Source organism: Dermochelys coriacea, chromosome 5 (assembly GCF_009764565.3).
Source record: "Dermochelys coriacea isolate rDerCor1 chromosome 5, rDerCor1.pri.v4, whole genome shotgun sequence".
Taxonomy (NCBI): Eukaryota; Metazoa; Chordata; order Testudines; family Dermochelyidae; genus Dermochelys; species Dermochelys coriacea.
In genome coordinates, this window is record NC_050072.1 from 27,673,972 (window position 1) to 27,686,322 (window position 12,351).

General features: G+C 41.9%; 1 protein-coding gene across 2 annotated transcripts in view; it reads left to right on the plus strand.

Annotated features, from left to right (window-relative positions):
* The first annotated feature begins 2,903 nt into the window (after positions 1–2,903).
* The window catches only part of EGFLAM (EGF like, fibronectin type III and laminin G domains), a 126,340-nt gene continuing 116,892 nt past the window's right edge, over positions 2,904–12,351 (plus strand). The window contains exon 1 of one of the 2 annotated variants that reach the window (XM_038402550.2): positions 2,904–3,338. In XM_038402550.2, coding sequence (XP_038258478.1) covers positions 3,230–3,338 — 109 coding nt within the window. In that variant the 5' untranslated portion in view covers positions 2,904–3,229. The remainder of the gene's footprint in view (positions 3,339–12,351) is intronic. The other variant, XM_038402551.2, reaches the window with a different exon arrangement.

Consider the following 12,351-nt stretch of genomic DNA (forward strand, 5'->3'; position numbering starts at 1 on the left):
AAGTGAGCTGTAGCTCACGAAAGCTTATGCTCTAATAAATTTGTTAGTCTCTAAGGTGCCACAAGTACTCCTTTTCTTTTTTCTCCTTACAGTGTGTATGATAAAACCCATTGTTTCATGTTCTCTGTGTGTGTATATAAATCTCCCCACTGTATTTTCCACCGAATGCATCAAATGAAGTGAGCTGTAGCTCACGAAAGCTTATGCTCAAATAAATTTGTTAGTCTCTAAGGTGCCACAAGTACTCCTTTTCTTTTTGCAAATAGGAATAGGACAGTCTGGAGTTGAACTATGCAACTTGCAAGATCTGTAATGTCTCTGTGTAGCATGCAAGATCTAGGAGAGTGTGTGCGCACCTTGCACGGTCTACCAGGGACTCTGAGGGGATTGCATTAAAAGAAAAGAGAGATTAGGAAACTCCCAGGCAAAACTTCGTTACAACAGAGTTCAGGCTGAGCAGATGTAATACCCCATTTTAGAAGTCCCCTTAAAAAAAAAGTTGCGGTTTGATTAAAATAACTCCCCCCACCCAAAGACTTTTTTGAAAACCTTGAAAGGCTTCAACTGAATCCAAAATTGGAATTTTTTTCTAAAGTATGAAAGTACACAGATAAATTAATTTAAGCTTCTTAACTCTGTCTTGTACAGTCATCCTAAGAACAACAAGAAACATGTAGAAATCCTGATTTCATCAGTGATGCCAAGCATTAAGAATGCATATTACTGGAATAGCAAATTGCCTCCCGGGATAGAAGCTTGGCACAGTGACTTAGCAGTGACCTTGGCACAGTGACCTGGCAACTAAAGAGTGGGTAGCATTTTAGAGATGAGGGACCTTGGATAAATTTGAAAAGATTTGGTCTAACTTTCTAGAAACTACTAATTTAATTCCTAGTGGATGGAAACTGAGATGTAGCTCTTCTTTTGCTTCCCTGCCTCTTCCTTTCCTTTCCTTCCTCCCCGATTCCTTTACCTTTTGTTCTGTCTTTTTTATCTGTTCTCCCATTTTAAAAAACCCATAATTTAAAGAATTCATCTTACTATCTTCCTTTGCTCTTAATCTTACAGCAATTATACATGATGGTATAATTTAAATTGGACTTCACCTATGTTTATATTGCTAACTCACAGGACTTCTTCACTGGGGTCTTCTAAGGCACTGGCATATCTTTTTTCTCCATTAATCACAGTGGAAAAGCCAGCTAAGCCCATTGGCCAGGCAGCTGTTCTTTCACAGTCTGCTCACTTAGCTGCCCAGAGAATAAGGCTGCCCCAATTTAACCAGACAGTTTTTTCAACTAGATATCCTGTTAGTTGAAATTAAAAACAAATCACTTCATGGCAAACTGCTTCCTAAATTATTTATGATCAAAGCAGGTGTTAGAAATGGAAAACATTTTAATATGAATGAGTGAGCCTATGGTACTTAAACACATGGGCTTCCTCTCATCAGGATGCTCAAAATTTCCTTCTCCAACCTCTCTTCAAAGGGACTTCAGCTCCATCTTCCTGTCCTCTCCTTTGGAGAAGTCCGAGTCTATCAATGTCCCTGTCTCTCCTCAAATGGCACAGGCTCCCTCTCCCTACCTCCTTGTACTACTCATAGTACCACAGCTCCTTCTCTCCTTGTTTCTCTTTTCCCAGAGATTCTCCCCCCCCCCCCCCCAATCCCCCATAATGTGTAATTAGATTGTGGAATTCATTGCCCCAGCATGTCATTGGGGTCAATAATTTAACCAGATTCAACAAAGGAGTGGATAATGTTATATGCATAAAAATATCCAGTCATAATTAATAACAATTTTGGAAGACATATGAAACTTCAGGCTTCAAGCAGGGTTTAAGATTCTATCAGAGATTAGGATGAGACTTAATCTGGGGGTTTTGGGGCAAATTATCCCACAGCTATCTAATATAAGCTTTCTTGCACCTTCCTCTGAAGGGTCTGGGTCTGGCCAGTGTCCGAGACAGGACACTGGCCAAAATGGACCGTGGGTCTGATCCAGTAGGGCAATTCCTATGTTGCTATGATAGGGTGGTTTCGGCTCCTTTTCCCTATTCTCCTCCTTTCGTCCCAGGACACCTCCTCCTGCTGGCCTCTAATCCCCATGAGAGTTTCTATATTAGTCTGAGTGGTTGGAGTGGGCTCAGAATCCATCTGGGGGGGATTAAATCTCATTGATCTTCTTAACTCTGCAACCACCATCCCCCCGAATCCTCCTCCTGGCCCTGCCCCAGGATGGGGCTGCCACCGCAGCCACTTACTCTCCCAAAGCCAGGAGAAGAAAGAAGGCAGCCCATTAACCTCTAGTGCCAAAGACATTGGTACCTGTTGGGCGGGGGGATAGAGGGACGGGGGGTTCTTGCAGAGGGGAAGGCACTAAACCCCCCAAACCCGGGTAGGCTGCCCAGCAGGGTAATGTAGAGACGGGTCGAGGAGAGGGAGCTCGGCAGAGGCCAGTGGCTGGGGAGGCCCGCGGAAGGGGGGAGGAAAAGGCTGCTGGTGGCAGGACAGGCGGGAGGATGGGCTGGAAAGAGTGAGGGGCCTCCCCAGCGGGGTAGGGGCAGGGTGCTCCTAGGGGGCTATGGCAGCCTGCGGAAGGGGGGGCGCCACAGACAGGCAGGGCATTGCCTGGGTCCCAGGGCTCTCCGGAGGGAGGGGTTTGTTTGGCTGCCCCGAGGAGAGAAGGGGACGGGGTCTCTGCAGGAGGCGGGGAAGGAGCTGCCTACTGAGCTGGGGGGTGCCCTGCACGGGTCCTGAAGCGCTGCAGAGCAGTGAGAGCAGGCGCGGGCTGCGCCCGCCTGAGTGGGGGCTGTGCCCGGTCCCTTGCGCGGGCTGCGCGAGCCGCAGCGGGGGCGTCTGTGCGTCCGCCCGGTCCCTTGCGCGGGTGCGCGCTCAGGGGAGGTGTCCTGCCCCCCGCGTTAGTCCCTTCCCTGCCCGCCTGCGCTCCAGGGGGCTGTAATCCCCTCAAAGGGCCGGTCCCAGCCTCCTCCCTCCTGCGCGTGTGACAAGCCCCGCTGCTCGCCGCCAGCCCCACTCGCTGTCTGGTTGCTGCCGACTCCGGACGGCGGCTGCTGCCCCCTCCCCGGGCCTCAGCCGAGCGGCTGCGGAGAGCAGTTCGCACCCTCCCCGGCCGCCTCGCGGTCAGCTGCCCCCCCCCCCCCCCGCCGCCGCACGCCCAACTTCCCCAAACTTCTCTCTTTTGGGGTGGGCTGAAGGCTGGCTCCGATGGATTTACAGAGCCCAGCCCGCTGCTGCCGCTGCTTCGCTCTGCTCTTGCTGGCCTCTTGCATTGGGCGCACAGCAGCTTCCAGGAGAAACATCCCCAGAAGGCAAGGTAAGAAACTCCCCCTTGTCAGGGGCGAGTAGGAAGGTTTCAGCTCGGAGACTATCCCGGGGGGAAGCCCTCTTTCAAGACATGTCTGTGTCTGGAGAGTGGGTGGGTAGGTAAGTGGGAACGCAAAGCTGTGCAGTCCCCCGGCACAGACAGGGTTACATCCATATCGCACATCTCCCCTGATGGGAAATCTGAGAGCTTTAGAATCCACTGTTTGTATTTCATTTCTTTTTGGCTACAAAGAACCGTGTGAGTTGAGACAGTTTCCATGTGATCTCAATTACTGGGCACCGGGGGAGAAAACCCTCCAAAGGAAGACTAGAGCCCCTCCTTGTCTTTAAACGTCTATTATTTGATCCGTATTGTCAAACGGCTCTCCATTTCGTGATGTTAAAAAATCAGAAGGGTGGTTTTTTTTCTCCTCTGTTTAGCTACTCCTGATGTTCTTAGATTTTTGGCGCATATGTTTTGGTCATTTGCAGCATCTCTTCCTGTTTGATCTGTCTGGCTTTCAAATAAAACCATGGATTTCTTTAACTGTGTGTGATCCCGTCTTTTTCCACCAAATGCATCCGATGAAGTGAGCTGTAGCTCACGAAAGCTTATGCTCTAATAAATTTGTTAAGTCTCTAAGGTGCCACAAGTACTCCTTTTCTTTTTTGCGTCTTTTAGCAGCATTTTTTAGCTTTTTTTAAAAGAGCTAATTAAGATGTATTTAACTTGAAGTTTCTATCTGGTCTCAATAAATCTTTCTAAAGAGCGGTGCCTCTATAAAAAGGGAACATAAGTACAACGATTTTTTTTTCTAAATTTTTTTTCTTTCATATCTGAGATGTTAAATATTAAAGCAAAAAGCGAGGGCAAGGAAAGCAGTATTGAAGATAAAACTGCTCTTAACCGGCTGCATCTTTTCTTTGTAAGTCTACTGTAAGGATTTAAAATTGTTTTTAAAATATTTATTTGGAATAGTAGATGTCTGTTTTGGGATTAATGATCTGTTTGTACAGTGGAAAAGATACCACTTTATTTCAGAGTTTACATTCTGACTCTCAAAGTGCCTTCAGAAATAATGTTTCTATAAGGAGGGAGACACTAACAGATGGAAAAATCTGTTAGCATGAAAACAAAATAATGGTCCCAGTCGTGTTCCCACTGAAGTCAGTAGGAGTTTGTCCTTCTCGTATGGCTGCTTAACATTATTGTTTCATGATGTGTCCATTTGAAAATGAACTTGTGTCTCAGTAAAGATGGACCTGCTTCACACTCTGCTTTCGATTATTGTCTGACTGCTCCTTGTCTTGAAGTGGAGGGGTATCAGCTTAACATACAGTATTCTTGGGATACACATTGTTTCATTTCATTCGTTTTGACCATAGCACAAGTGCATGCAAATATAGTATTCCATTGTCTCCTATTGTGCGAAAAGTCTTCAGCTCTCTATGCATTATCCAGGTAGGCTACTAGAACTATCAAATGCCTCTTTGCATAAGTTTAAACATGATAGCCCTTCTTATTTTTAAATTTTAAATGTGTCCTCTTTTGTAAATTGTAGTTGTGACTGAAATACTAAGTGCAATATTTCCTATTTAGCCCCCCAATACACTGTCCAAATTCTTTCAACATATATTTTACCAATATGTACTTTCCCCAATGTTGTATTTTCTGATCTTTGCTGATTGGCTAGGGATTTATGTCTGCAAAGAAGACAAAGGGCCTCATTCTGATCTAGGGTGACCAGATGTTCTGATTTTATAGGTACAGTCTTAATACTTGGGGTTTTGTCTAATTTAGATGCTTATTACCCCCCACCCTTTGTCCCAATTTTTCCACACTTGCTATCTGGTCACCCTATTCTGATCTCATATGCATGAATGCACATTAGAGGAAACTCCACTGAAATCAGTGGAGTTATAAGATCAGAATCTGCCCCATTCTCTCTCTTTCCTTCTAATACAGCCTACTTCTCCTGGCTGATTCACTGAGGTTCCAGTTCAAGAACCAAGTCCTGCTGCCAGTGAAATTACTGACAAAATTCTACTGATCTCCATTCAGAGGAGGATCTGGCCCATAATTTGTGGCATTGCAGTGAACACAGGTAACACCCAGGTGAGGCTCCCAGTCAGTGGGAGGCTTACCTGGATAGTGACTGCAGGATTGGCCAGAGTATTTCTGAGAGCAGAATTACTCCCAGGGCAGTGGATTATGCAATGCCAGAGGACTGGCACATCAGTGAAAGAAAATGGACAGGAGGAGGCAGACAGTCATTGCATCAATATGTAATTGCAACATTTTTGTAAAGCATATTTTTGTACAGTTCATTGGACCATGACATGGAGCATGTTAAGTTAGAGCAAAGACTCCATTCGTCCCCTAAAGGCCATATGCTACCTTTGATCTGCAGTTGAGCTCCCACTGACGTCAATGGGTTTTTTTGCATGTGGATCAAGGGCAGTATATGGTCCTTGGTATTTAAAAGTTAGAGGGCTAGATACTGACCAAATATTTATACCCCATGCAAATCACATTGTTTTCAGTTCCCTGTTGCACTCAATAGAAATGTAAAATACAAAGATGAGGCACAAGAAATGGTAAAATCACTAGGTTTGCCAATTTGCTAATGGTATTTGCATAATTTATAAGATAGTAGTGATTATAGGAAATACTGCTGGCTGAGACAAGGAGTTCCAAAACACTGAGCCATATCCTGGTCCCTCTAAAGTTAGTGTAAGTTTTCCCATTGACTTTGTTTGGATCGGGATTGTTGGTCTAGTGAATCAGATTAATTGAAAATTTGACAAACTCTATATATTTTCCTTGGCAGTATACAATATTTGTAGGATTGGATCCTTAGTTTTTATATATATTCCACAGTTTTCTTTTTAGTTTTCACAGTTAATTTAAAATTAATCACATCTTTGTCACTCACTGTTGTGAGAAATGCCAGTATAGTTGAAAACATAATACATAAATACAACCCGAGCTTAAGGTCTTTATTTGACAGATGGCTAATTTTACTGGTCTGACCTTACCTCTTAGGGATCTAGTCCTATGATCCTTGGTTAGCACAATAGCTGCCACTAAGCATTGAAGTAAATTAGATGGACAGTGGTTGCATTCAAAAAATTAAATGTGCATTAACATTGTCACTTCTAAAGTTTACGTATGCAAATGTAGCTATCACTTAGTGGTAGTCTCTTTGTGTCCCTCAATCTTAGGTTAACACACAAGAGAACAACTGACCTAATGGAAGTGTATTGATAGGTGTTCAACTAAAGTAGCTTTAATCATGGAAAAAGAAAAACTTAAAATTTCTCTGCAATAATACACTAATATTGTATACACAACACTTTTACTGGTTGCTTATATTATGTTAATACAATTTCATTTTTTCTACATTAAAGTGATCCTTTTTCATGTCCAAAATGACTTGTTTTCTTGCTTCTCCATTATACAAACAGATGCCACTTATTTGTGGCAACAATTTTACAAAACCTGTGCAGGCATTTGAAAACCCACTTTGCCACAAGAAGAAAAGGAGTACTTGTGGCACCTTAGAGACTAACAAATTTATTAGAGCATAAGCTTTCCTTAGAGAAGGAAATCCCCTGGGGAGTTCCTCTGCAGAAGTATGTAATTTAAATCCTACCTACATGCTGCCAAAGACTATTGGAACTGTACGTTTCCAAGAAGCCTTAGACTGAGTCCATGCTGTGAAATGCCATTTTCAATCCACTGAGAACAGGTATAGTTCTAGGTAACATGCAGTTCTGCTTCAGTCCTGCTGTTTATCATATGTTGGAAGGTTAAGAATGAAAGACAACTATCATTTACTCTTATATCAAAAAGTAGTGAGTGAGGAAGAGATAAGATAGTAAAAAGGTTTTTTTCTTTGCCCTTTTAATGCCAATAGAAAATGGGACTTGTACAAGAATTGTATCTGAGATACAACCAAAAAGGTCACATTGTGAGAGAAGTGATAAAACCAGTTCATCTTCAATAATGAGATCTGACTGAGAGGTCTTGAAGGTCAAAAGAATAAAGGTAGTCAAACTCTCCTCAGTTTTTCAAAGTTTTCATTCAGAGTCTCATTGACAAAGATCAATTTTGTAATCCCCAGAAAGTGACAGAGAGAAATCTGTTTGTGAAGTTAAAAATAAAATAAACAATAAAAATGCTACAACTACAGCTTACTAAATGAAACTTCAGGAATGAAAACCCTTGTGGTCAAATTCAAAACATCCTGATGAGTGCAAAACCTCTTTGCACATTTGTTTACAGTAACATTATATATTTATTATGCAAGAGGAAATGGAACATCAGGCACATTTTAAAATAGGTTAAAATGAAGCAAGAGCCCGCGTGTGACAATAAACTGAATAGCCTGGAGTTCCCAAAAGTCTTGCAATTTTATGTTCTTTCAAATGTCTCTCTAAAGACCAAAGCGGCTACAACAACACGGCATACACCTCCCTAAAGCTGTCGCTAGTGTTTAACATTCAAACTGTTTTCTTGCTTTTGCTTTATTCATGACCATAGGTTTTTGCTCTGTGTTCTACTTTTATCCCCACTTTCAGTGGACTGGTTGCTAAAATAGCTTAATCATGCCTTACTCCATGGTATAGTAAAAATAATATAATGGATCTTAATTGTAATCTAGTTGCATGGAGGGAAGAACAGACCCCTTAGGTTGATGTTTGTGGCATTAATATGAATAACAATATACTGTGTAGTTACCTTTTTGTATACCACAATATAAAATAGAAATCAAAAGCCTGTACTTTATAAGGCTATAGAGTAGGACAGAACACAGAAGATAAGATTTGTATTCATTTCTGATGCTTTGGGATCAATTTTCAATTTTGACTACAAATAAATACAAATATTGGACTTGAATCTCCTGACTAACACTAATTTTTCATTGGTGTATTCCATTGGCTTCACTGCTATGAATGACAAGAGATGCAGCTCCATAGCTCCTATGGAACAGATTTTCAAAAGTTTTTCACCATCAGGGCCAGATTTTCAGAAGCTAGCTTCCAGGTAGGCACTAAAATAAGTGGCCAGATTTTACAAAGACCTGAGTGTGGGCTGAGTTCTTTAGAAAATATGACTACAACAGAAACTTCTAGATGGTAAGCACTTTTGAAAATCTGGCTTTTTAGATGTCTAAATAGGATCTGAAACATTTTGAAAATTTGTCTCTAGCTGTGTAGATAATGTTGTTTTCTTTGGAAAGGAAATTATTTAAAAAAAAAAACAGAAAGCAGTTTAGACTCCACTGGACAACATTATAGCCTGAGAAGCCCCAGGCCAGCAGGAACCCTGAGCTACCTGTACGTCCCACGCTCTTGCCGCTAGAGGAGCCCTGGGCCGGAGCAGGCCCAGCCCTAATCTGGAGCAGCCCCAGCCCACTGTTCCACAGAAGCAGCTCCAGCTAGGGAAGACAGAGCCCACCCACTGCCCACAGAAGTGAATAACCCTAACCCACCCATCCAGCAATCACAACGTTCTTCTTTTTAAAAAAAGAAAGCGGGGGGGGGAAGCTGCCAGTTGATCTCCCCTTCTCCCACCCAAATGCTCTACAAAGGTTCCACATACACGGTTTTTCAGAGGACTCTCCCCTAGACTCTCAGGATTTGGGAGTCTGTCCAAGACGTACAGGATTTTTGAAGACATTTCCAAAAAAGAATTGGTGTGGGGACTCCCTTCAGCTCCCTGGAATTTTAAGTTAGCTTAATGTGAACAGAATAGTCTGGCTCCCAATAGTGCTCTGAAGAGGAAGAATAGTCTTGGAATGAAGGCATTAGCATGGGTCTTGGGAAATATTTGTTAACTTCCTGATCCTGCCACAGACTTCCTCTGTGACCTGAGGGAAATCACTTAATTTCTCTGTACCTTTGTTTCCCATCTGAAAAATGAGGATAGTGATACTTTCTTACTCCACCCTTTTTCTGTCTTGCCTCATTAGATTATAAACTGTTCATAGGACAGCCTGTTTCTTAGTATATGCTTCTGCAGTGCCTAGCACAAGACGACCCTGATCTCAGTTAGGGCTTGTAGGCAGTACCATAATACAGACAATAATAATGCTTGAAGGTCTCCTTGTCCTCCAAGGCTTCCCCGAGAAATGCTCTGCACTTACAGCAGTGCTACTATAGCATTTCAAGTGTAGACAACCCCTGAGATAAAATACTAGGGGAGCTCAGAAGAATTATTTCCTGGATCAATCTTGCTTTAGGACTCAATCTTAGTTACACCTGTAAGGAACCTTATACATGTGAGCAGCCCCTTTGATTTTTAATAGGACTATTCAAGTGAGTAAAATTGCTTGTGTAGTTGTTTGCAGGATTGGACCCCAAGGCAAGACTGATTTGGCCTTTTCACATTATTTCTATCATTGAGTAATGGAAATACTAATGTGAAAAGACCACTCATAAATTTACTCATATGAGCTCCATTTAAAATCAAAAGGGTTACTCATGTAACTAAAGTTACTTACATGAGTAAGTCTTTGCAGGAATGGGCCCTTCATTTGGTGTGTGTGTGTGTGTGTGTGTGTGTGTGTGTATATATATATATTCAGCTAATGTTATAGAAAAAGTTATTTTAAGCATTAAAGAATACGTGAGTCAATGTAATTATGCTGAGCTGAAGCATTTGCCAAAAAGTATGTAAACATCAACCAGTGTTGTGTGATCATCTAATGAAAAGAGTGGACATAAGAGGGGCAGAGTTATGTTTGTGTGACCTTAATTCCAAATTCCCTGATTTGTTTGGAAAAAAAATCCATCTGGGAAACTTATTCACATGAGCAGTCCTGATTCCAGTAAGCAAGCCCATTGAAGTAAAAAAAATAAAAAATACTCATCTGAATAAGTGTCCAGGATTGGGCCCATCGAGTACCATTTTTTCCTTTAATTTTTTTTGTAAGGAATATAATATATTACACAAAATAAAAGGGAAAAACATATTTAGTTAGTTGCTCATTTAAAAAAAAAACCCACTTGTGCTTGTTTGACTGACCAAACTAATGAAAAAAGCTGAATATTATTTCTTTGAACTTTACAAAAAACATTTACCTCTGGGATGAAATGCATGGGAAACTTTATTCCCAAAAGTAATTGCTTCAGAAAGGTATAAGCCACTGAAAATAAGGGCTTAGAATAAAAGTGCCATTTCGATCATAACTAGAACAAAAACAGTTAATGATGCACTCTTTAGTAATTCATAAAATCACCAAGCCTGATGTGTATTGTGTAGAATATATACAGTGAGTGTCCCCATCATGACACATGTGAAAGTGCCAGTGAGTTCAATGCAATATATCCATGAGTAAGGAATAAAACGTGTGAATAAAAGTTTGCAGGTCCTAGGTCCTGAATGAAGGATTATCCTTCCTTGTGAGGAATCTGTTCCAGTAAGATACTGATCCAGGAGCTCTATACCCAAAAGCAGTATAGCGACTTATCAGGTCAAAGGAGAAACTTTTTTTTCTGTTGTCTGTGTAGTGTGATATTCAAAAGATACAGGTATAGCAAACACTCCTTTCTTCCTAGGAGATTGCTCATCCAAATGTTATCAGAAGCCACCCTGTCTAGCTTTCCAACCTAGATAAAATCAACCATATTAAAAACAGAACAGACTTGCTTGTTCAAGCACCCAGCTACTCTCAACTTTCTGTAACTCTCAGATATTGTGGTGATAAGTGCCTTACAAAACCTTAGGACAAAAAGATAATCTCTTTTGGTTCATGATGCAATTATATGTCTGTTTTATCATTATTTGAGTTTGCTCTACACTTAATATAACTCATAAATCACTGTTCAGGTGACTATGAAAAGTGAAGGTGGTTATTCTTATGAAAAAAAGATTGAGCCACGCTCAATCTGACTAACAATGTCCAAGCTCTTAGTGGATCTGGAGACTGGTATATCATACCCAGAAAGATTCTCAGATCTGAAAAAATTCCAGGTCCAAATTAGCCCTCATGCCTCTCTTGATTTTCAGAGTCATTTAAAATTACTGGCACCTGTGAGAATGATCATGCAATCAAATTCACATCTGTGAACGTTTAGAACATCGCAGTTTGATGTCTTTCTAAAATTAGTGGAAATGAACACGCTGTAAATGTTCAGCATGCTGTTTTCAAATACCGAAGACACTTCGTTTCTTCTGACATGTCAATGGCATTAGTCCAAGTGTAACCCTTCTGCCAGGTGGTGCCGGCAGCAGCCAGGACTAGGTGCAATATCTAGGGGTTCCTTTTCAAAAACACAGCACAGAACTGGCTTGAGTCCCCACCTAGTAACCTGGGGAAATTACACACTACCCCAGACACCTCTGAAAGGCAATATTTCCCTTCTCATAAGCACAGCATCTGAGTGTAGAAAATAAACTTTTAATGAAAGGAGGGAAGTCACCCAACATTTAACTAGGGAAAATGCCACAAGCAGGATTCATAATCATAAAACTGTCAGCAGGACACCCACCCCAGAGTGCGTGGGGCAGGGCCTTCTGCCTCATGTTCTTGGGTTCTACAACCAAAAGTTTCTTTTCTGTGCCCCTTTCTGCTCCCTCACTACATCCCACTCATAGTGGTTGTCCTTGGTCAGTGAGGACCCAGGGTTCAGAGGTGCATCTGTGTGAGTTCACCTCCCACCCAGGAAGAAGGCACCTTGTTTGCTCCACCATCTGAGCGCTTGACTTCCTCAGGGAACTGATAGGCAGGATCCCCTGGGAGAATAACATGAAGGGGAAAGGAGTCCAGGATAGTTGGTGGTATTTTAAAGAATCCTGATTGAGGTTGCAGGCACAAACCATCCCGATGTGTAGAAAGAATAGTAAATATGACAGGTGAACAGCTTGGCTTAACAGTGAAATCCTTGCTGATCTTAAACACAAAAGAGAAGCTTACAAGAAGTGGAAGCTTGGACAAATGACAAGGGAGGAGTATAAAAATATTGCTCAGGCATGCAGGAGTGAAATCAGGAAGGCCAAATCACACTTGGAGTTG